We start from the raw sequence: 22,783 nt of genomic DNA, 5'->3' as shown, positions 1-22,783 counted from the left end.
AAACAGATAACACCCAACTAGTGTAGAACATTACACCAATTCAGATGGAAACTAGTTGCCACTTCCAGTAGTGTAACCTGTCTGATGTATTCAGGCAGTGTAATGTTACACTTAAATAGTTTACACCCATGGGTGTAGATTAAGCATTACCCCTCAAAGATGGTTTTGTAAATTACACTTCCATTTTAATTATTACACCAACGCGGGTGTAATTTGTTTTGTTGGATATTTTTTTCAAGCCAACGACTTCTAAGTTTAGAAAACTTGAAATTGGCTATCGGTCTCTATGATAATTAGTAAAGGGCGTTTAGCCCGACCCAGTTTACATATAGACCGTCGGCTACTTCGCTTCATTTTACACCGAGATTAAATCGACATATACCCAACAGACTGATTCCAAATTCAATTGCTGTTGGGCAATTAGACAATCTGTATCAATTTACAATGAATATAAATCATGAGGAAAAATCAATACACATCTTTACAACTTAGCCGAATAATGTGGTTTATTTATATATGCACCTCACCTGAATTAAGGCATTGTACTTGGTAATATGTTAGAACATTTACACGTCTTTAAGTGTATACAAGCTAACATAATCTATGCTTTACTCGTTATGAGTAAACACTCTAAAATGAGTTTTAGTTGTGTTACTAGTGCAATTAACGCCATATTTTACAAAAACACTCGAATTGGAGTACTCAAATACTTTTGTAACGTACATTATCTTATTATTCCTGTATGGTACAGAAAAGTAGGACGTAACCCCCAGTTTATTTTCGTATTCCCAAAGCACATTGCATTATGTATGTCGTTTCATTATCCCGGTGTGATCCACAAGAATAGATCGTCAAACCCCATTTTATTTTTGTATTCCCAAAGCACATTGCATGAATATGCCGGTCTTCATTAGCCCCTTAAAAAAGAGGACGTTAAACGCATGCCCGTTTTCTTAGCCCTTTAAAAAAGTAATACTTTAAACCCCATTCTATTTCATTTTGATATTGATAAATGTATAATCATTTTATTCTATTATATTAATATAATAAAATAAATGTTGCTCTAGCGGAACTGTATAGCATTCTTTATATCTCTCTATTTCAAGCGGTTATGTGTTTTTTTGTCCACATTAACTCGGCCTGATCCTGGTTTTAGTAGATAAAGTATATATTAAATCAATATAGCACCTGTTACACAATTAAATTACATGTAATAGATATAATAGCATGGCTACTGGGACTCCAAACAGAAATTAAACAAAATATAGTTTAAACTCGAGTTTTCGTCTCAGCCGAAAGTGTTTCTTGCTAGGCCCCCGTCGTCGTGTGCCCCCGAACAATCTCAGCCAACATCGAGATCAAACCGTAAGCTCACCGAGCCACCTCCACACACTTTCTGGACATTGGCGGAGCTTTGTGGTGGTTCTGTGGTTTGTAGCCCTCTCCGCGAAAAACATAAAACAATACACATCAAACACGTTTATATTCCCACGAAAGTATTTATTGGGTAGTTACTTTCAATAAACGTATGGTAACTTTTGTATATATGGAAATGAAATGAAATGGGGTTTAACGTCCTACTGTTCTGCTCCTATACTGGGCTAATGAAGACGGACATACGCCATACATTGTACTATGAGGGAAATTTTGCCCGGGCAGCGGCGCTATGGCCTACTCTTATATCGAATTCCAACTGCCAAGGGATCTTTTACGTTCACGCCAATGTGTACACGGGACCTCGGTTTGTCGTCCCATCCGAACGACTAGACAGCTGTTCTTGTCAGGCCCTCCGTCCTGCATCACTGACAAGGGGGAACCACGCCGGAAAATCTGGATGAATTTTCTCGGCCAATGCAGGGATCGAAAACCCGACCTCCAGGCTAGCGAGCCAGCGTCTTACCCAATTAGCCAAGTGATACCCATCCAGAGAGGTATAGAGTTTACACAAGTAGTGGGAGAACGCTAGATCGGGGACGGTCCTGCACATATGACGTCATATGTGGATTGTGGGTTAGGGTAAGTGCTAGTCCTGTTTACATCTTAAGACTTTGACGAAATCTAGAGGTCCTAACCCTAACCCACAATCCACATATGACATTATATGTGCTAAAATGGGCAGGACTTTCAGCGATCCAGCGTTATCCTAAGGAAAGGGCCTATATATGGTCAAGCCTCGCAAGTTCCAGTTGAAAAATTGTGCCGCCATTACATGATTTGTGAATTCATCTACATAGTAAAAATAAAATCCAGAAGAGCTTATCTACCATAACACATTAAATATAGGCAGGCATTAAACCCGACCAACCAACCAATCAACCAATGTGCAGAATGTTTTTTTTATCAAATGTTACAAATCTAAATCATCTATTTTAGTGGATTCAACAATGAAAAACAATTACATGGGGGATTCGTTGGTGAATGATCGATAAAGCCACAGGGGGACTAAGCAAGTCAAAAAGAATTGACAAACCTATTTCTTTAGAATGCAATGCCACGATATAAAGCGCCATGGTATTAAACGGAAATCCTAAATGACGGGGCCATTAAAAAAACATGCAAAAGAACAAGTAGCTATCTGGTCTACAGATAGCCATCGAGCTGACATTAAACCGGGTGATTGGATTGGCGGTTCTGATTACCGAACAATTCCAGAATCGTGAAAACAGAACGATTACAGCACGTAATACGAGTGATTATTCAATGACGCCATTACTCGCTACTAAATAAGAACACGCCAATTAACTTGGTCTTGGAATTGACTCGAAAAGCGGTTTACAATGACGTCTTATCACTTCTAGAACGGCTGCTAAACAACTCGAGACACTACCTCTGAACCTCGCAGATATTTCACTGATTTAAGATCGAATTTATCTTTTGTGAAAATACGAGCGAACACAGCAGCATCATTAGAAACGGTAAATCAAATCGCTCAGACTAAATCTCATGTATCAAGAAAACAGATTTATTTTTCCAAGTGATAAATTACTTTTGTTATCGGCCGTGTAATAAATGAGTAGGGGAGATATTCTTTAACAAGCATGACTTCACATGGAAATAGCATATCTTTCAGGTCCAGATTTATTTCATACATGTCGCTGATGGAGCCATTTCGGCTTTAAGTGTATCGTGTTAGGTTTACAAGTACAATAAAACATGATTATATCAATATTATCCGTTACTTAGCGAACAGGGAAGATTCCTGGGTATGTATAAATGGCGGGGCGTGAATCAACAGTGATAATATTTATAAAATAAATAACGGTGTATTGATATGCCAAATTGAATTAATTTGTTGGATAGATTATCAATACAATATTAAATACACGGTCACACCAAAGAATACAAATATTTTTCATAATATCAACATGGTTGACATTAAACGTGAGGCCTCTAGGCATTTCATTTTTTTTGCAATGTACTACTTTTAAATTAGAACCCGTTGTGGTTTCCTCTTGGCAGTGGCGCAGGATGGAGGGTCTGCCAAGGACAGCTGTGTAGTCGTTCGGATAGGACTAAAAACCGAGGTCCCGTGTAGACATTGGCGTGCACGTAAAAGATCCACTGACAGTTGGAATTTATCCGGGCACAATTTCCCTCATAGCACAATGTATAGGGCATGCCCGTCTTCATTAGCCCAGTAGGAGCGGAAAAGTAAGGCGTTAAACCCCATTTCATTTCGTCGTCCTTGTCAAATGTTTCTTTGGGGGCACGGTGACTCGGTGAGTAAGTTGCTGGATCCCGGATTCGATCCTGGTGTTGGTCGGAAGAACTGAAAAGGTACAGCGTCTGGTCGTTACGGTGGGAAGAAAGACCGAAATCCTCACAGGGAACAGAGTCTAGTTTGACAAAAAAAAACGAGATCTTGCCTAGTGTTCATTTCTAACACTTCCAAAGACACTTTCCGTGAAACCGAGATCTCGTGTACCCAACTCAACCACTGTGGCGCCTTCTGGTTGAAGCAATGGCTTCAGAAGGATCGCAAGCCGGAGTAATGCCCTCCTACCGAAATTAAACGAACAGGGCCCTGTTTCACGAAATTTTAACTAAGATAAAATCCAAATTTTAGTAATTCCATTGGATAATATTAGATTGATTTTAGTGCTTAGCCAATCAAAATTGAAGTATCTACTAAAATTTGGATTTTATCTTTAGTTAAGATTTCGAGAAACAGGGCCATGAAGAGAAGTTTAACGTCCTACTGGGAATGGGTTAATGAAGACGCAAAGACGAAAGGCGTTCTGTTTCCCGATTGGATAATCTGCAGAAATAATATTTCCTCTTTATACTCGAGTTTTTCTAGCCACCTCCTGCCGGTGACTATTATTCCATATAACAAAAGAACAAAAAGGCGAGTGTTTATTTTAGAAATAGAAAAAAAAATCACTGACTACTATTATAACCAACACATTTGAAAACATAGAACAATCGATATGTGAATGGTCTTCCGTCCATACAAATACTAATCTGAAGTAGGAGCTAACACAAATAACTTTTCTTTCTAACCAAAAAGACAAAAAAACATTATTATATTCATTGTTTGAAGTATTTTTTTATCGGAATTATTTATATATGTTTATCAGAGAGAGGATGAAACGGGAGTAACAACAAAGATCCCACACTGTTTAGTAGTTACCAGAATAAGTCTTACACGAAAAGGGCGTTCGTTCGTTTATTGTTTTAAGTCTGTAAGCGACAAAGAGCATATTTGTGAGATGAAATAATTCATTTACTACAATAACTGTTTAGCCATAAACTAATAAATAATTATAAAACTATAATGGTAAACCTCTTTGGTCTTTGTGGTCTGAAAGTCGGGGGCGGCTTTGAATATATACAGGGAAATTTGGGGTTATTATTCTGAAATATTTTCTTTAAACCTGTAAGGGGTTAATGGTCCAAGATAGGTTTTTATTTTCCATAAGAAAACATGATATAAAGATTTCCTCATTTTCCGTACATGTAAACATAGAAAATAAAACCACGGCCTGTCGACCTCGGTTTTTCTTTTTCTCGGGATATTTTCTTCAGTCTTTCTTTCTCCAACATAACCTCAGTGTCGCGCTTTTATCCTACACAGAAAAGGTTTGTTAGCTTTAAGAATAGCTCACAACCCCACGGATCGTAGGGTTTAGTAGATTGTAGCCCAGCCGCAAGAAACCTGGTGCAAATTTGGTATGTTTAGGACCAACAGTCTCTACGGCCAGATTGTGATCTTGTACGGTGTCGAACACACGCAGGCGACGAGAAAAAATCTCACTAAAGGGTTTACTAAAAGTTACCCGGTAGACTGCCCGTAGTATCACGTACGGCGGTTTGTGAGTTATAGGTGTAAAGTAGTAGCATTATTATAGGAGGCAGACCCCATTTAATTGCACCATCTCGGTACGAAACCATTTCACCAGTATACCGTCCCGCAACTGTTTCTGGACTTCCATTAAACATCCATTATGTAATAGCTAAATCTGCATATTGCAGCTCTTTATTTTGGCTTCAAATGTCTAATTAATAATTTACATAACATTTCAAGCCTACAGAAAGAAAGACCTGCAATAGGCAGATTCAGCTTTTGCATATTGTATGTTTAAAGGACATTATTGGTGCCAGTCATTATCACATATGTGATAGAACTGGTTATACACGTTCCAAATATTATTTTATCACAGAGATCATTGCTACGATAGATGCGTAATCAATGCTTGAACATTCGGAAGTGACGAACGCAAAAGGAAAACACGAGTTATCCCTCTATATAGCTGACTGAAGTGACGAGTGATAACAGATATATGGGCGGATTTCTGCTCACTAATAATTCTTTCGAAGACCAAAAGTTGTTATATCAGACTGTAAGAGTATATCTGACAATTCAAAAAGGTAACGGAATGTAATTAGATAAGAGAACACGAGAAAAATAGAAACAGTCCGTACATTCACGTGTGTTTATTCATTCTATACTGATAAAAACATGGTAATGCACGGACTTTTTCTATTTTTCTTTCATGTTCTCTTATCTAGTGGCAGTCAATTTTTTTTATGAATTGTTAGATAGCCTTTCACAGTCTCACACAACAACTTTTGGTCTTCGAAGGAATTTATAGTGAGCAGAAATTCGCCCATGTATCTGTTATCACCCGTCACTTCAGCCAGTTATATAGAGGGATAACTCATGTTTTTCTTTTGCGTTCGTCACTTCCGATTGTTGAAACATTGATTATGCATCTATCGTAGCAATGATCTCTGTGATAAAATAATATTTGGAACGTGTTTAACCACTTCTATCAAATATGTGATAATGACTGGCACCAATATTGTCCTTTAAATAGACATTATATAAGAGCCAAATCTGCCTATTGCAGGACTCTATTTTGACTTCAAATGTAATATAAACTATTATAACTCCGGGGCCATTCACTCCGAATGTAAGTAGAATATAACATTTCGGTCATTTAATGATTTTATTTAAACAAATCTCGAATAACAAGTACCGCTGTTACGATAATAAACAACCGAACAGTGATAACTTCGCCAGGAAAAAATTTTACATTCATTTTTCATTATTTATTTTTGAACTATTATAAAAAGAACGACCAGCTCTTTATCTAAATCTTACATAATGTATCTTTAAACTATTATATGGTCTTGGTTGTCAAGGGCCGTTACTACAATAATAAACGATCTAGCCATTATCTTCGCCCAGAATAAAATAATTTTAAGGAAATTTTCAATATATTCATTTTTCATTATCTATTTGTAATTTAAACCATAGCCAGAACAGTCAGCTCTTTATCTAAATCTGACATAATGTATCCTTAACGTCGAATACTCTATTCCCACATCATCCTTCTGTCACAAAGCCGGATAAATTCGTCTGTCAGCATTCATTCCCTAGACGAATACAACGCCATGACATTCGTCAGATAAAACAAGCGACACGAGATAGAATACTGCTTATTCTTTATTCAAGATTCTACCGATAATGTCTTAAAGGTTCAGTATTGTAAGAGTTGAATCTATCTATTGTATTACGTTTCTGTCATGGGCATCGGTAGATATTTATAAAACAAAAGTTAAATTTGCTGGATCGTCAGTTTAGATGAAATACTGGTTGTGGGCAGGAGAGAGAGAGGGGGAGAGCGAGAGAGAGAGAGTGTGTGAGAGAGAGAGAGAGTAACGTCCACTCGACACAAACTAGGTCATTCCGGGACTAACATATGGTCCAGTTTTATTTGAATAATTCGCCTTTAATAGTGGGAGGCAACAGGAGGACCGGCGAAAACCCAAGAAGCAGGACAGGCGACCCTACTCCTTGTTACGTACAAGTAGGTAATCGAAACCACACCACTTGACTAAATGACAGACCTTATGAATCAGCGCGCTAACCTAACCATTCGGCCATCATACTAAGGATGCATCATATGTAAGAGCTAAATCTGTCTATTGCGGGTGTTTATTTTTGCTTCAAATGTTGTAAAAATTATTAATTAGGCATTTAATACATCACAAGTCCATAATCAACTCTCTTGATTATCAGACGGCTGCGATTGAAAGTAGATTAGAACTCCACATGCATCCTGCATGGCGTATGCCCGTCTTCAATGGCCCAGTCGGTGCAAACAAGTGGGACCCCATTTTATTTCATTTTATTTATATCAAGAGCGGACATATTTTTTATATAATCCTTGCATACTGCATCTTTAAGATTGCCTTCACAATGTAATGATAATAGTTACAAGTTGACTATTCCAATTAACATAGCATCATAAGCAAGTCTGGTGTACAGGTCTCTGTGGATTAGACTTTACACTTCATCTAAACAGACATGAAATCAAAAGAAATTTAGCGTCTTAACTTTCTACACAGACGGATCTAAAGAAAATGAGCATAGACTCTAATGCATTGGATAATAAGGTACAGCTGACTCCGAAGTTGGCGCTATAGACCAATTGTTACTCCGCTTTCCATCTGTCATGGGATATTTAACGATATACGCAGGTCCAGAAGGGATTCACCAACATTATTTTCCTTTTATTCAGACAATCAAACAGTATGTTGATGTCTGTACATGTGTGGACCAAGTTGTCTCGTGTTGGAGTCAGTCAGGTTGACGCCAATCTCATTAAAACACAGATCCTATTTCGTTTCGTTTCGTTTTTCATAGTTCAAAATTTCGTTTTACTTGTCTTTACTACACTAGGATCTGGAAGAATTGTTATAATTGACGTGTTCTGGATGATGTGAGGGTTTAGCTAATGAAATGGTCTGTTACGGGGAGATTTTGGCGTGTGGTACACAGAACTGTGGGTAATCCACTAGAGCTGCCCGTATGACTTCTGAAGCGAGAGAGAGTGAAATGGGGTTTAACGTCCACTTGACACAAACTAGGTCATTTCGGGACTAACATATGGTTTTTAATTTTATTTCAATAATTCGCTTGCGCGTAGGGGTCTTAGGAGGGGGAGGAAACCGGAGGACCCAGAGAAAACCCACGAGGTTGGACAGGCGACCCTACTCCTTGTAACGTACAACCGGGGACTCTTCTGAAGCGATCTATCACTAAAATCGGTTAGATCTTCATGTAATGTAGGCCATTGAAAGTATAAAAATAACGAAACGAAATATAGATCTGTATTATAATCAGATTATCATGACGCCGTCTCTCTAACCAGAAGGTCTTGTACAGGCTAGTTTCCCCGATGTTAGTGGTACCAGAAGGTCGTTTACAGCCTAGTTTCCCGATGTCAGTGGTACCAGAAAGTCGTTTACAGCCTAGTTTCCCGATGTCAGTTGTACCAGAAGGTCTTGTACAACCTAGTTTCCCGATGTCAGGGGTACCAGAAGGGTTTGTACAGCCTAGTTTCCCGATGTCAGTGGTACCAGAAGGTCTTGTACAGGCTAGATTCCCCGATGTTAGTGGTACCTGGAGGTCGTTTACAGCCTAGTTTCCCGATGTCAGTGGTACCAGAAGGTCGTGTACAGCCTAGTTTCCCGATGTCAGTGGTACCAGAAGGTCTTGTACAGCCTAGTTTCCCGATGTCAGTGGTACCAGAAGGAGAGCGTGACAAGGGAATCGTGTCTATTCGTTAAAAAGGGATGTAATAAACGATGTTGTACGGCGTGTACGTCAAAGATCCACGACAGTTGGAATTCAAAATTCTTCGTTCTAACATCGCACAAGTAACCACATAAAAGAGAGGGAGAGAGAGAGAGAGAGAGAGAGAGAAATATGGGGTTTAACGTCCACTCGACACAAACTAGGTCATTTCGGGACTAACACATGGTTGAATTTTATTTCAATTGGGTTCTTCAGCAGTGGGAGGAAACAGGAGGACCCGGAGAACATCCACGAGGTTGGACAGGCGAACCTACTCCTTGTCCCGTGCATAGGGAATCGAAATCAATCTAGTTTACTCAATGACAGATTTTACTATACACCCCCCCCCCCCCCGTAACCATAGCAATGGAAGTTGACCATAACTTCCACAAAACCCGATAACACTTATTTTATAGAAAGTTCAAATGGCTACTAGGTACTGTATTCTAATGGAAATGTATTCGATCACCCTGCATTGGTTCGCTAACTTGCTCACCTCTGAATTGATTTGACCCTACCATAACGGACATCTAAGTTTCAAAGAACAATCTGATTCCTTCTCGTTGAAACATGGTATCTGTGTTTTAAAACGCTATTCCTAAGAAAGTGAGCTCCGTGAAGAACACTCGGATCGACCGTATGCTACCAACAGCCTCATTAAGATACGGTGAACCCTCGTTGACCACAAATACTAACCTTTCTCTAAGAAATGTCTTAACTTCGTTATAAAAACTCACGGGAATATTGTTTATACAACATTGACATAAGGATCTTTATGCTAAACATTTTATCCGGAATTCTTTAAGGCGGATCTGTTTCATCAGCAAGATTATAATCACAGGGGTATTAAACAATACATAATCATGTTGTATAGTATTTTCGATTTAAAGAGGAGCTCTCACTTTGACGGAGAGAGAGAGAAGAGCGAGGGAGAGAGAAGGAGAGAGAGAGAGGGGGGGATTTAATGTTGACTCGACACAAACTAGGTCATTTCGGGACTAACATATGGTCCGATTTTATTTCAATAAATCGCTTGCGCGTACGGGTCTTTAGCAGTTGGAGGAGAGACAGAGATGGAGGAGAGAGAGACAAACTAGGTCATTTGGGGACTAACATATGGTTCAATTCTATTTCAATAATTCGCTTGTGCGTAGGGGTCTGTAGCAGTGAGAAGAAACCTGAGAACCCATAGAAAACCCACGAGGTTGGACAGGCAACCCTACTCCTTGTCACGTACAACCAGGGAATCGAAACCGCGCCAGTTGACTCAATGACAGACCTTATGATGCTGGGCGCACACGTTAACCATTAGGTCGTTCAACCCCACATTGACGGGGAGCAACGGTTGTGGTCCAGTAGGTATGACATTGATTCTCGCTATTAAAGAGGTATCGAGTTCTACGGAGGCAGACCACCATTTATTTCTCCATTGACTTCAATGTTAATTCTGGCCTCTTTGCCCACCTCCAACTTTTTCCCAAATTTTCGTTGGGCTGAATGCTTTCCACTACAGACAGAGGAACAAATGGCCATGCCTTTGCACTAACATTTGTATGAGGTTGACCACCAAAGTTTTGAGACACACAAACTTGAAGAAGCATACTAAAAACATGTAACTAGTTGCCGTACATATCACCGTAGCCAACCTCATAACCCCGTTATCCTTCCGCCTCAAAATCATGAATATTTACCAAAACCTGGCAGAAAATGTTAATTCAAACCCTCTTCGTCCATTCTAGACCAAAAAATTAACCAAAATGGGCATGCAAAAGGGCAGAAAAGAGACAGAGAGAGAATTGCTATAATTAGACGAACTACAATTTGTACCGAGATGGTGAAATTTAATGGTGGTCTGCCTTCCTATTGCGGAGTTGGTCGAGATAGGTACTCGTAAGGTATGTGTAGGTCTGTAATTATCAATCAGATCAAAATACACATCTTTATTTCGTTTCGTTTTTTTTTTTATTCTTTCGATGGCTAACACTACACGAAGATCTGACTGGTTGTAGTAAAAGGTCGCGTTAGATGTCATACGAGTGACTTTTGACCATATGTCGTCAGACATTGATTAATCAATCAGCGTTGACGTTTCTAGTGGTTTACCCAAAGTTCCGTGCATCGCATGCCAAGAAGTCGCCGTAACAGATGGTTTCATTGGCTAATCCACCACACCATCCATAACGCAGGTTATATAACAAGCCTTCCAGATCCTAGTGTAGTACAGACAAAGAAAAAGGAAATTTTGAACTATAAAAAACGAAACGAAATATGATTTGTGTTTTAATCAGATTGTCTTATTATTTGAGATCAGTATTAACCGGACTACTGAAGATGGGTGTACACTATACACAGTGCTGTGTTATTCCAGAATTATACAGTTTCTCTCAAGGAGACGTTATAAACTCTTTATTCTCTCTCCAAGAGAATACGATCTTGCTCAAAATCAGTTCCTTACTGAAAGCGATGATATCCCTTTAAAGATCAATTCAATAGCATCAGATTAATTTATTATTCCTCGAATATTACCCCAGCTCAAGACGATGTTAAATCCATTCCTACAATCTCGTATATTTATCAATGTCCAGAGGAAATGATGTCCTGTTCCGGGATATTCTGATTACGATTATTACAAGACCTGTGATTTTATTTCAATACCATCTTTGCCTGGGGCCAAGGTAGCTGACCTATCAAGGGACTGGCCTCTTTGACAGGAAAGTTCAGGGTTCGAATCATGGCACTGACCAAAGGGAACGATGGATGGTGGGGGGGGGGTCATGTTGCCTGAAGCCGAGGAAGTCGACAGGTCAGGGAATTGGACTCTTGACTGGGAAGTTGAGGGATCGTATCCTTGCATTCACCAAAGAGAACGAGGAGGTTTTTCAAGTCTTGTTCCTAGATCGTAAATATGACCAGGTAAGCTTGCGGCTGTAGTTGATCGTGAAAGGGGGGGGGGCTGTATTCTCGACTTGAATTCCCTTTTTCGAATTCTGGATTTGGCCAATGAGACTCTTGGGATTATTTTTAACCCTTGTTCCCACTTTCCAGTTCCAACGTTTGTAGGGGTGACCAGAAATGGTTGCTGCGGTAGTGGAGCGTGAAGGGAACTGGACTCTCGACTGGAATCTGGGCATGCACCGAGAATAAATCTTGTAAACTATTGGTTTATGTTCCCACTTGTCTGTCTGTCATTGAGTCAACTGGTGTCGTTTCGATTCCCCGGATGTACGTGACACGGAGTTTAGTCGCCTGTCCAACCTCATGGGTTTTCTCCGAGTTCTCCAGTTTCCTCCCACTGATAAAGACCCCTACGCGCAAGCGAATTATTGAAATAAAGATATACCATATGTTAGTCCCGAAAAGACCTAGTTTGTGTCGGGTGGACGTTAAACCCCACCCTCTCTCTCTCTCTCTCTCTCTCTCTCGGATTGGCATTTGGAATTTGATGAAGAGTTCGCGAAAACGCGATAATAACAACTATATTAATAACTGTTTTAAAACATTAACATATTTATTAATACCTGTTTGAAAACAATAACAACTTTATTAACAAATGTTTGAAGACAATAACAACTTTATTAACAAATGTTTGAAGACAATAACGTTTTATTAATACCCATTTGAAGATAAATTGAATGTAAAAACATATAAAGGTAATTCTTCATCGAATGAGTTATTTCTTCCGCCTGCACGAACATATTTCATCGAAACAGTAACAAACATAAATAATTGTACTGTATTTAAAATCAGAATAATGGACTCTCTCATTATTGAATAAATGCCATCATAATTAGCTTAGTTATTGGAAAATCCATTTTTTTCTAAGATTAATTATAGATATGATCATTAATTGTCGATTCCATCATTAAATACAGTGTCAAATACTAAATAAATACGATCATTAAAACGGCATTATGTGAGATTAGATAGACGGTCCTCGCTATAATAGTTAAAATAGATAGCGTAAATAGAATGTTGAAAATTTCAGTCAAATTGCTCCAATCTGAACCGAGGTATGAGCTTTTTAATTTTAAGCCTATAGCCTCCATCATCATTACTAAAAAGAAACATAGTCTCGGTTATCCATTTTTGGATTTAATCATAAATGAGCTTTAAGCAGCAGATCGGATTCAAATCCAGTGAAAATCTGACACATAAGATGGCATTGAGAGTTGATTATGGTTTGGATACGTTAATTAATGTTTAATTAATAGTTTATATAACATTTCAGGCCTAAAGAAAGGTCAGAAAGTTAGGCACTTGCATAATGTATGTTTAATTGTCGATTCCATCATTAAATACTGCGTCAAATACAAAATAAATCACACCATTAGATTACTCGTAAAAGGTGGTTATTATAGCTTTATTATGAAGTTAGTAAATAATTTAACGGTTTCTTACAGCCGGTAATCAAACAAACTTATATTTATTATTTATATACTCCACTTATTAGTCAATAAGTAAAAATGGTTCATTAATTTTCAGGTTTTCTGTTAGTTACCTACTATGTAACCACAGCGAACTATAACCAGAGACAGTTAAAACCACGATGGTTCTATGTGAAGCGGAATGAACTGTTGTCAGTAGTGTTGTCAGGGCCTAACACGGACAGTGTCGTGCACATAAAAGAGAGAGAAAGATAAAGAGAGAGAGAGAGAGAGAGAGAGGGAGAGAGAGAGAGAGAAAGGGGGGAAGTATTTAGCAGTGGGAGGAAACCGGAGAACCCGGAGAAAACCCATGAGGTTTGAAAGGCGACTCTACTCCTTGTCACGTACAACCGGGAAATCAAAACCACGCCAGTTAACTCAATGACATACCTTATGTGATACAACGCACACGCAGCTAAACATTCGCACACCCACCCACCCCACCCCCACCCCCCGCTGTAGATAAAAGAACCTTTGACAACTGGAATCCACACTGTATGGCATATGGCCGTCTTCATTAGCCTAATCGGTGCAGAAAAGTAGGACATTAAACCCCATTTCATTTCATTTCTCATCCAATATAAAAAATTCCATTCATCCTCAAATGACCATGTTTGGATCACTTGTGTATAACTTCAAAGACATAAACAAGTCTCAAACTATTTCAGCTTTTTTATGTTACGTTTAAAGGAGAATAATGGGAGATTAGATAAAGAGCTGACAGTTCTCGCTGTAATAGTTAACAAAATAGATAACGTAAATAGAATATGCTGAAAATGTTAGTCAAATTGCTCCATTCTGAACCGAGATATTAGCGATTGAATTTTAGGCCTGGCCTCTATCATCATTTACTATAGTCGGTACGATTAAAAAAATCCCCAAAGACTCCATTATTTATTTTGACGTTAAATCATCCATCACAAAATGTATTCAAATCTAGTAAAAATCGGAGGCTAGCGATGGCATCGAGAGTTGATTGTGGTCTGGATAAGTTCATTAATGGCTAATAGTAATTTAGATAAAATTTCAGGCCTAAAGAAAGAACCCAATAGACAGATTTAGATCTTGCATAATGTTTTTTTAAGCGATTAAATTTTGGTAATGACACAGTCATCAGTCAATCGTGGTCTTGTGGGAGCGACAATACCTTAAAACATCTTGGGAGTTTTACAAGCTCCGACAAATAATCACTCTCAAACCTCGTCCGTCTATTTTTGATAAACTCGCAACGCGTTTCAATCTATTTTCATTTAGCGTTTCAAATTACACCGTTCAATTCTTATTTCCCCTTCAGATAAAGACTTCAAGAAACTCTGGGTTTTCTCAGCGGACTCTTATTGGTTTTCAGTGTCACGTGATTTATAGTCTTGCCTGGGAAAATAACATTTAATTTTTATCTTTTCTACTTTCACGTTGACTTTTTTTAAGCCAAAAAATCTGCAAATTTCTCTATTATTACAAACTTTAATCTTTTGAAAGTTACGCTGTTTACTTCTTATAAGAAATTAATTGAAAGCTTCAAGAATTCGTTTATGTATTTCATTTAAAAAATGAAGTCGTGTTTTTAACTTGGTCTTTAAGATGTCAAACAGTAATGCGATTTTAAGAAGAAATAGAAAACAAAAAGTAGGATTATATCAAAGCGAAGAATATATCTTTAACAGGGGATCTATAAAGAAAGGAATCGAAGCAGCTCCGAGTTAGTACTGACATCATACATTATTTCTTATGAAATGAATAGGGATTTAACGATTTACCTTGAATGGCCGAATGGTTATCACGTGCGCGTTGTATCATAAGGTCTGTCATTGAGTCAAATGGTGTGGTTTCGATTACCCTGTTGTACGTGACAAGGAGTAGGATCGCCTGACCAACCTCGTGGGTTTTTTCCGGGTCCTCAGCGGTTTCCTCCCATTACTAAAGACCCCTACGCGCAAGCAAATTATTGAAATATAATTAAACCATATTTATGTCCCGAAATGACCTTATTTGTGTCGAGTGGGCGTTAAACACGCACTCTCTCTCTCTCTCTCTCTCTCTCTTCTCGATAATTATAACATTGCCTTAAATAACTACCAATTGCATGGACTAATATGTCTGGCACGGTAAATTCACAATATTTAAACATCGCTCTTCCGGCAATTAATTGCGGTACGTTCAAATTTAATTACCATTTTTGTGAATTCATTTTGTGCATGTCAGTCATTTTTATCGGATTCGTGGCAATTTAATAGAATATCTGTAGAGAAAATTATTGTGCGTAGGGGTCTTTAGCAGTGGGAGGAAACCGGAGGACCCGGAGAAAACCCACGAGGTTGGACAGGCGACCCTACTCCTTGTCACGTACAGCCGGGGATTCGAAACCACGACAGTCGACTCAATGACAGACTTTATGATACAGCGCGCGCACGCTTACCATTCAGCCATCCAACCCCCCCGATAAAAGTTAAAGGAGCCAAGTCTCTAATTTATAAACCAATAGTTTCCATAATATTCGAAATTAAAAACCCGTATTAGAATTCAATATTGATTAATTTCAATCATGTTGTTATCTTGCAGTGAAACTAAAGGATCCTAATATCCAATATTTAAGACACAATTATTAACCCTATGGCTTCGGGTGCCATTTTGTAAAGAACAAATAAAAATATATCCCACAACACAATGTGAAAATTTTTTTTTGTAAAGGCTGATTCACAAACGACAAAATAATAATTTTAAAAAACGTGTAGAATGAACTGTTCACGTATTTCTCCGAACATAATTGGTAAAAAATTACATTTTTTTTTTTCAAATATTGAATATAAATCACTTTACATACATCCATATTACATTAATATGTGCTTTTAGCACCAAGGTTCCAAACAATAGAGTCATACGCCCTTTAATTTAAATGCACAGATCGGAATATGAAAAAGAGGTGAAGAATAGAACGGGGGTGGCTATTAGATTTGCCTAAGGGGTAAAAACACATCTTCGTGGATATCCGGACCGGAACATTAGGATTTTAAACCCCGTTTCATTTCCGGCGTAGTTTCCCCTTGTCAATGGTGCAGAACGGAGGACCTGACAAGGACAGCTGTCTAGTCGTTCGGATGGAACGATAAACCGATGTCCAGTGTACATATTGGCTAATCGTTCGAGTGGGACGCGAAACATACAAACCTTTTTGGTTTATTTATGACCGGCTTTAAAAGGCAAACAAAGAATGGGTAATCATATCACAACATGAGGAAACACCAAACCAGGCTAAGGTTGCCAAATTAAGAAATTGTTTCTAAATGATACCTGAGAGTCCCTATCGTTCATAATTTTATAATTATAGGTAATTTGCTGGAATGTTACCCGATAAAAACATATTAAATAACTAATTACATATAATCAATTAACGATTCTTCAATTACACTTGGTTAGCTGCCAAACTCATCAACGAAAAATAAAACTACCTTGCTCGTTTTCAGTCCATCCCTGAAAAGCGAGAGAGAGAGAGGGGGGGGGGGAGTAACGTCTACTCGACACGAACTAGGTCATTTCGGGACTAACACACGGTTCAATTTTATTTCAATAATTCGCTTTAGCAGTGAGAGTAAACCCACGAGATTGGACAGACGACCGTACTGCTTGTCACGTACAACCGGGGAATCGAAACCACTCCAGTTGACTCAATAACAGACCTTATGATACAGCTCGCACGCGCTAACCATTCGGCCATCCAAGCACTGTTGCAAATTTCCATATTACTTGATTACTTTAATAATCAGTAAAAATACGCCATATAAAATTCGTATATTATTTTACAGTTATAAAAATATGTTTCCGTTTTATCCAGTGAATAATTTATTGTTAGTTTGTGCAGAAAGATATGGTGTTAAAACGTGTTAAGGTAGACTTTAAATTATCATATAAATTAACAACTGATATACTGGTCGAATATTTTACAGCTACAAAAAAGTTTATGTTTAGTCAAAAATTCCAATAAACAATTTATTTTTAGTTTGAGGGGAAAGTGCTACAAGTGGTAGACCATATTTAAATGTTGTTTAAATGTGTATTTTCACAAACATTCGTCTTTGTAAGAGTGTGGGGGGGGCGAATGGTTAGCGTGTGCGCGGTATGATAACGTCTGTCATTGAGTCAACGGGCGTGGTTGCGATTCCCCGGTCGTAGGTGACAAGGATTAGGGTCGCCTGTCCAACCTCGTGGGTTTTCTCCGGGTCTTCCGTTTTCCCCCCGCACTGCTAAAGACCCCTACGCACAAGCGAATTATGTAAATAAAATTAAACCATATGTTAGTCCCGCAATGACCTAGTTTGTGTCGAGTAGACGTTAAACCCCATCTCTCTCTCTCTCTCTCTCTCTCTCTCTCTCTCTCTCTCTCTCTGTTGTATTCTTTTGTTTATTTGTATATACATACATGTATAATCATATATACATTGTAAAGCACCACAGAGCAGTCAGACTGACTGAATGTTCAGTGCTCTAGAAATGATTATTTTTATTTGTACAATAACCATTCTTTATATTATAATATGTTAGTCACTCTAGGGTGCATATCATAATTTATCAAGCGGTTATTTAAACATACATTATGCAAGGGCTAAATCTGCCTATTTCAGCTTTTTTGTTAGGCCTGAAATGTTATCTAAATTATTAATTAGACATTAATTAACTTATCCAGACCATAATCAACTCTCGATATCAACTCTAGTCTGCGATGTTTACTGGATTAGGACATCATTTGCTCCTCCACTTCTCCACTTCTATTCATGAAATGGATAATCGAGACAGTGTATTTTATCGTACCGACTCTAGTAATGATGATCGAGGTTAGGCTGAAAATTCAATCGCTTAAATCTCGGTTCAGAGTGGATCAATTTGACTAAAATTTTCAGCAAATTTCCTTTACATTATCTAGTTTTTAACTATTATACGTGATAGAACTGGTTAAACACATTCCAAATATAATTTTAACACCGAGATCATTGCTACGATAGATGCGCAATGAAGCGTTCAAGAAGGGGAAGTGACGAACACAAAAGGAAAACACGAGCTATCCCTCTATATAACTGACTGAAGTGACAAGTGATAAGAGATACACGGGCAAATTTCTGATCACTTATAATTCCTTCGAAGACCAAAAGTTGTTATATGAGACTGTGGGAGGATATATTAAAATTATATTTGGAATGTGTTTAACCAGTTCTGTGATAATGACTGACACCAGTATTGTCCTTTAATCAGATGGGGGGTTGGATGGCTGAATGGTAGCACGTGCGCGCTATATCATAAAGTCTGTCATTGAGCCAACTGGCGTGGTTTCGAATCCCCGGTTGTACGTGACAAGGAGTAGGGTCGCCTGTCCAACCTCGTGGGTTTTCTCCGGGTCCTCCGGTTTCCTCCCACTCCTAAAGACCCCTATGCGCAAGCAAATTATGGAAAAAAATTAAATCATATGTTAGTCCCGAAATGACCTAGTTTGTGTCGAGTGGACGTTAAACCCCATTTCTCTCTCTCTTTAATCAGAATGACTTTTCGCAATACCTCTATGAAACAGAATGGGCCATTATATTCTATACCTAATCGAAATGGATGAGGTATAATCTTGTATTATATAATAAATCTAAATGTGATCCTATAGTTTCATAATTTACATCGTCTCTGATTGATCAAGATTATATCCTCATTATCTCGCGACTAGATCTCGCATAACCAATTTTCTCACGGATAATTATGGGTTGTAATGGATACGTAATTGGAAAATCGAAAATTGGCCAAAGTAAGAATTACAGGTCCTGCTTGGTCGGGTGATTATACGTCTCAAACGGACAATTTGTTAGACGTCAGCAACGTATATTTAATTTCATTTATACATGGGCGGAGCGATCGCTGATTACGCAAAATGAACAAGATCCCATGGGAGCACTAACCCTTGGTCTTGGAGCACTAACCCTCGGTCTTTATAATGGGGATCGGCTGGCGACTCGGGGTGACGTCTCCTCCTCTAGCGTGGAGACCATTTGGACTGTACGGGACATACTACTGTCGATGTATACGGTGGCGGAAGCACTCCTCAGCTCAGCGACATAAGAAACTAACAACTCTTTTTTTTATGAGAAACATGTCACGGACGTGTGCTTTATTCTTTATCATCAGATGGTGAGATGGGATGGGCATTCAAAGCGCAAAATAATGATATAGGTGTGTGTGATATCACAATTAATGCTTTGCATCAATGAAATTGAATTACAATATGATCCTATTAATTCATAATAAAAATTGACATCACACGGGGTGTTGGATATCTCTCTTTACAAACCTAATTGTGTATGTATGCCTACGCAATTTGGAGACGATGATGGCATCATGTATTGTCAACTATCAAATGTCCTCAACCAGGCAAACCTCCTCTTGCAAAAAGGTTAGCCCGAGCATCGATTCCCTGGTTGTATGTGTCAAAGAGTAAGGTCGCCTGTCCAACCTCGTGGGTTTTCTCCTGGTCCTCCAGTCCCCCTCCCCCACACTGCTAAAGACCCCTACGCGCAAGCGAATTATTGAAATAAAAATATTGAACCATGTGTTAGTCGCGAAATGGCCTAGTTTTTGTCGAGTGGACGTTAAACCCTATTTCTGTGGGTTACCAGAATAAATTTGGTTTTGCCCTGATTATACGTACACGACAGTTCCTGTTCCATGAAGAAAATACCTTACATCTGTTAAACAGATTCATATATCACCCGTTACAATGATAATATGCTACGTCATCCAATTTTTGTCCAATTCGAGCTTTTTTTTTCTTCTTCTTATGGGCAGCTCAGTTGTCAGCGCAATCTACCGTTCATGGCCGTAACATGACGAAGCTCTCTAGAAAACACGAGTTTGTTCTGGATGTAGTCGAACTTGCTTACTTTCATTTCATGATTCGTAGCGGTTTCAGGGGAGTTACCGAACTTTCCTGAACATAACCCTAAGTAAGTCATTACCTCCATTTTCTAAAAGTGGGCGAGTCGTTGCGTTAATTTTGATATATTATTCATCTTTTTTTTCATTTCTTGATCGGAGTGGGCGAGTCGTTGCGTTAATTTTGATATATTATTCATCTTTTTTTTTTCATTTGATCGGAGTGATAATAATGCTTAAATCAATCATGAAAATATGTTTCTGTCATGGGCATCGATAGATAGTTATAAAACAAAAGTTAAATTTGCTGGATCGTCAGGTTTAGATGCAATACTGGTGTGAGCCAACGTGATATAGCTACCCACGTATCACGATCGCAAACTAGGGGTGACCGCCTAGCTAGACACAAACTAGGTCATTTCGGGACTAACATATGGTTCAATTTTTATTTTAATAATACGATTGCGAGCAGTTGGAAGAAACCAGAGGACCCGGAGAAAACCCACGATTTTGGTCAGGCGATCCTACTCCTTGTCACGTACAACCAATGAATCGAAACCACGCCAGTTGACTCAATGACAGACCTTATGATACAACGCACACGCGCTAACCATTCAGCCATTCACCCTCCCCGCCACCCCGCCTAGCTCGAGGCGCGACACTCTTGACCACTAGGACATCCCGAAATCTAAGTCTATCATCAGTTAATTAATGTTGTCGCCATTGTAATTTCAGAAATGTATGATTGATTGCAGAAAATTTAACTCCAAATAGAACTGATCGGTGACCAGTCAACCCCCTAGCCTAGTTCCACACCCGAAAGAGGGGGTGTTGGGTGGCCGAATGGTTAACGAGTACGCGTTGTATCGTAAGATCTGTCATTGAGTCAACTGACGTTGTTTCGATTCCCCGGTTGTACGTGACAATGAGTAAGGTGGCCTGTCTAACCTCCTGGGTTTTCTCCGGGTCCCCCGGCTTCCTTCCACTGCTGACGACTCCGACGCACAAGCGAATTATTGAAATAAAATTGAAGCATGTGTTAGTCTCGAATTATTGAAATAAAAAGACTGAACCATATGTTAGTCCCGAAATGACCTAGCTTGTGTCTAGTTGACGTTAAACCCATCTCTCTCTCTCTCAAAATAAAAGAGCCCAAAATCTCTTTTCCAGAAATTGATCTAAAGCCCTCCGATCATCCAACCCCCTCTTATGTTAAAAAAATTCTTACCTGAAAAAATATGGCTACTTTACACATCATTTCACCAAAGAACCAGTTTTCGGTAATTTCCTGTAGAACGGTCGGCGGTTGACAGAACATAACAACCAAAAAATCAGCTACGGCTAAATTAACTATGAACAAGTTGGTCACCGTCTGCATGTGCTTGCTTCTCCACACGACAAAACACACCAAAAAGTTTCCAATTGTTCCAATAAAGAAGACCACAACGTGAAGAATAATCACGATCCATTCTTCCGGGGACGGGAACATAAACTCTCGGATCTTTTCAATGAAACCATCTCTGGTGCCGCAGTATTCGGGTGGGAGATTCCAACACGAGTAATTCACGTTGGCTTTCGAGGTATTCAATGTGGAATTCTCCATGGCAGTTACACGAATCAACAGCTACTTGAATTAAAATCGTTTTAGTCAAATTTTAAGTAGATCTAGAAGCCATATTGAAAAATGATATGCATCGGAAAAGAATGCTGTTATGCCTGTTCGTGGTTTATAACAGTATTTGATATGCGCAACGACACCAAATGAAGATTACTCCAGCGACAACAGTTAACGTTTAGACTGAATCAAGCCACTGTTCGCATCCTGGTTTATCGACCCACCGGAACAACTTATACGATGATTAGAATGTAACTACCTCAGCACATAACTTATAAACTATTCCCAACTCCTCTGTGGGGGTTGCTTTTTACGACGTTGTCTTGTCACATGCCTAAATATCGAATTGACAAAAGTTTATAAGTTACTCAGTCTCCAATAAAAGTTTTAAAATTGAGTCTTCCAAGTATTTTGTGATTTTTTTTGTTTTTATATAATCCTTTATCAAGAATAAAAAGTTATTATTTCGTCGGTAATGATTCACGGAAATATGACATACGGTCTAAGAAACACTGAAGCAAATCTAGCAATCCTCCTGTGTGATAAACACGTCAGTCAATAATTTGCACCAGCGTGCTTAGAGTGCGTTGATTGGTCGACGCGAAGCATGTAAGCTCCTCCCCTCGCTGAATATCGACAAAACTGGCGAGGTGAAGAATAGCTTAATGAATAGTTTGTTAGATATAGACAGCTCTATTCTATTCATATATTGATTAACCCGAGTTACAGATAATTTAATCAGAACTACAAACAAATCTG

General features: G+C 38.7%; 1 protein-coding gene across 1 annotated transcript in view; it reads right to left on the bottom strand.

The window, feature by feature from the left end:
* The window catches only part of LOC126817353 (orexin receptor type 2), an 81,347-nt gene extending 58,796 nt beyond the window's left edge, over nucleotides 1–22,551 (bottom strand). Inside the window, exon 1 of the mRNA XM_050544240.2 lies at nucleotides 21,638–22,551. Coding sequence (XP_050400197.1) covers nucleotides 21,638–22,012 — 375 coding nt within the window. The 5' untranslated portion in view covers nucleotides 22,013–22,551. The remainder of the gene's footprint in view (nucleotides 1–21,637) is intronic.
* Nucleotides 22,552–22,783: the final 232 nt, after the last annotated feature.

The sequence above is a fragment of the Patella vulgata genome, chromosome 4 (genome assembly GCF_932274485.2).
Source record: "Patella vulgata chromosome 4, xgPatVulg1.2, whole genome shotgun sequence".
In the NCBI taxonomy this organism is placed as follows: Eukaryota; Metazoa; Mollusca; class Gastropoda; family Patellidae; genus Patella; species Patella vulgata.
The sequence above is the reverse complement of the archived record's forward strand: the minus strand, read 5'-3'. Positions and strand labels throughout refer to the sequence as shown.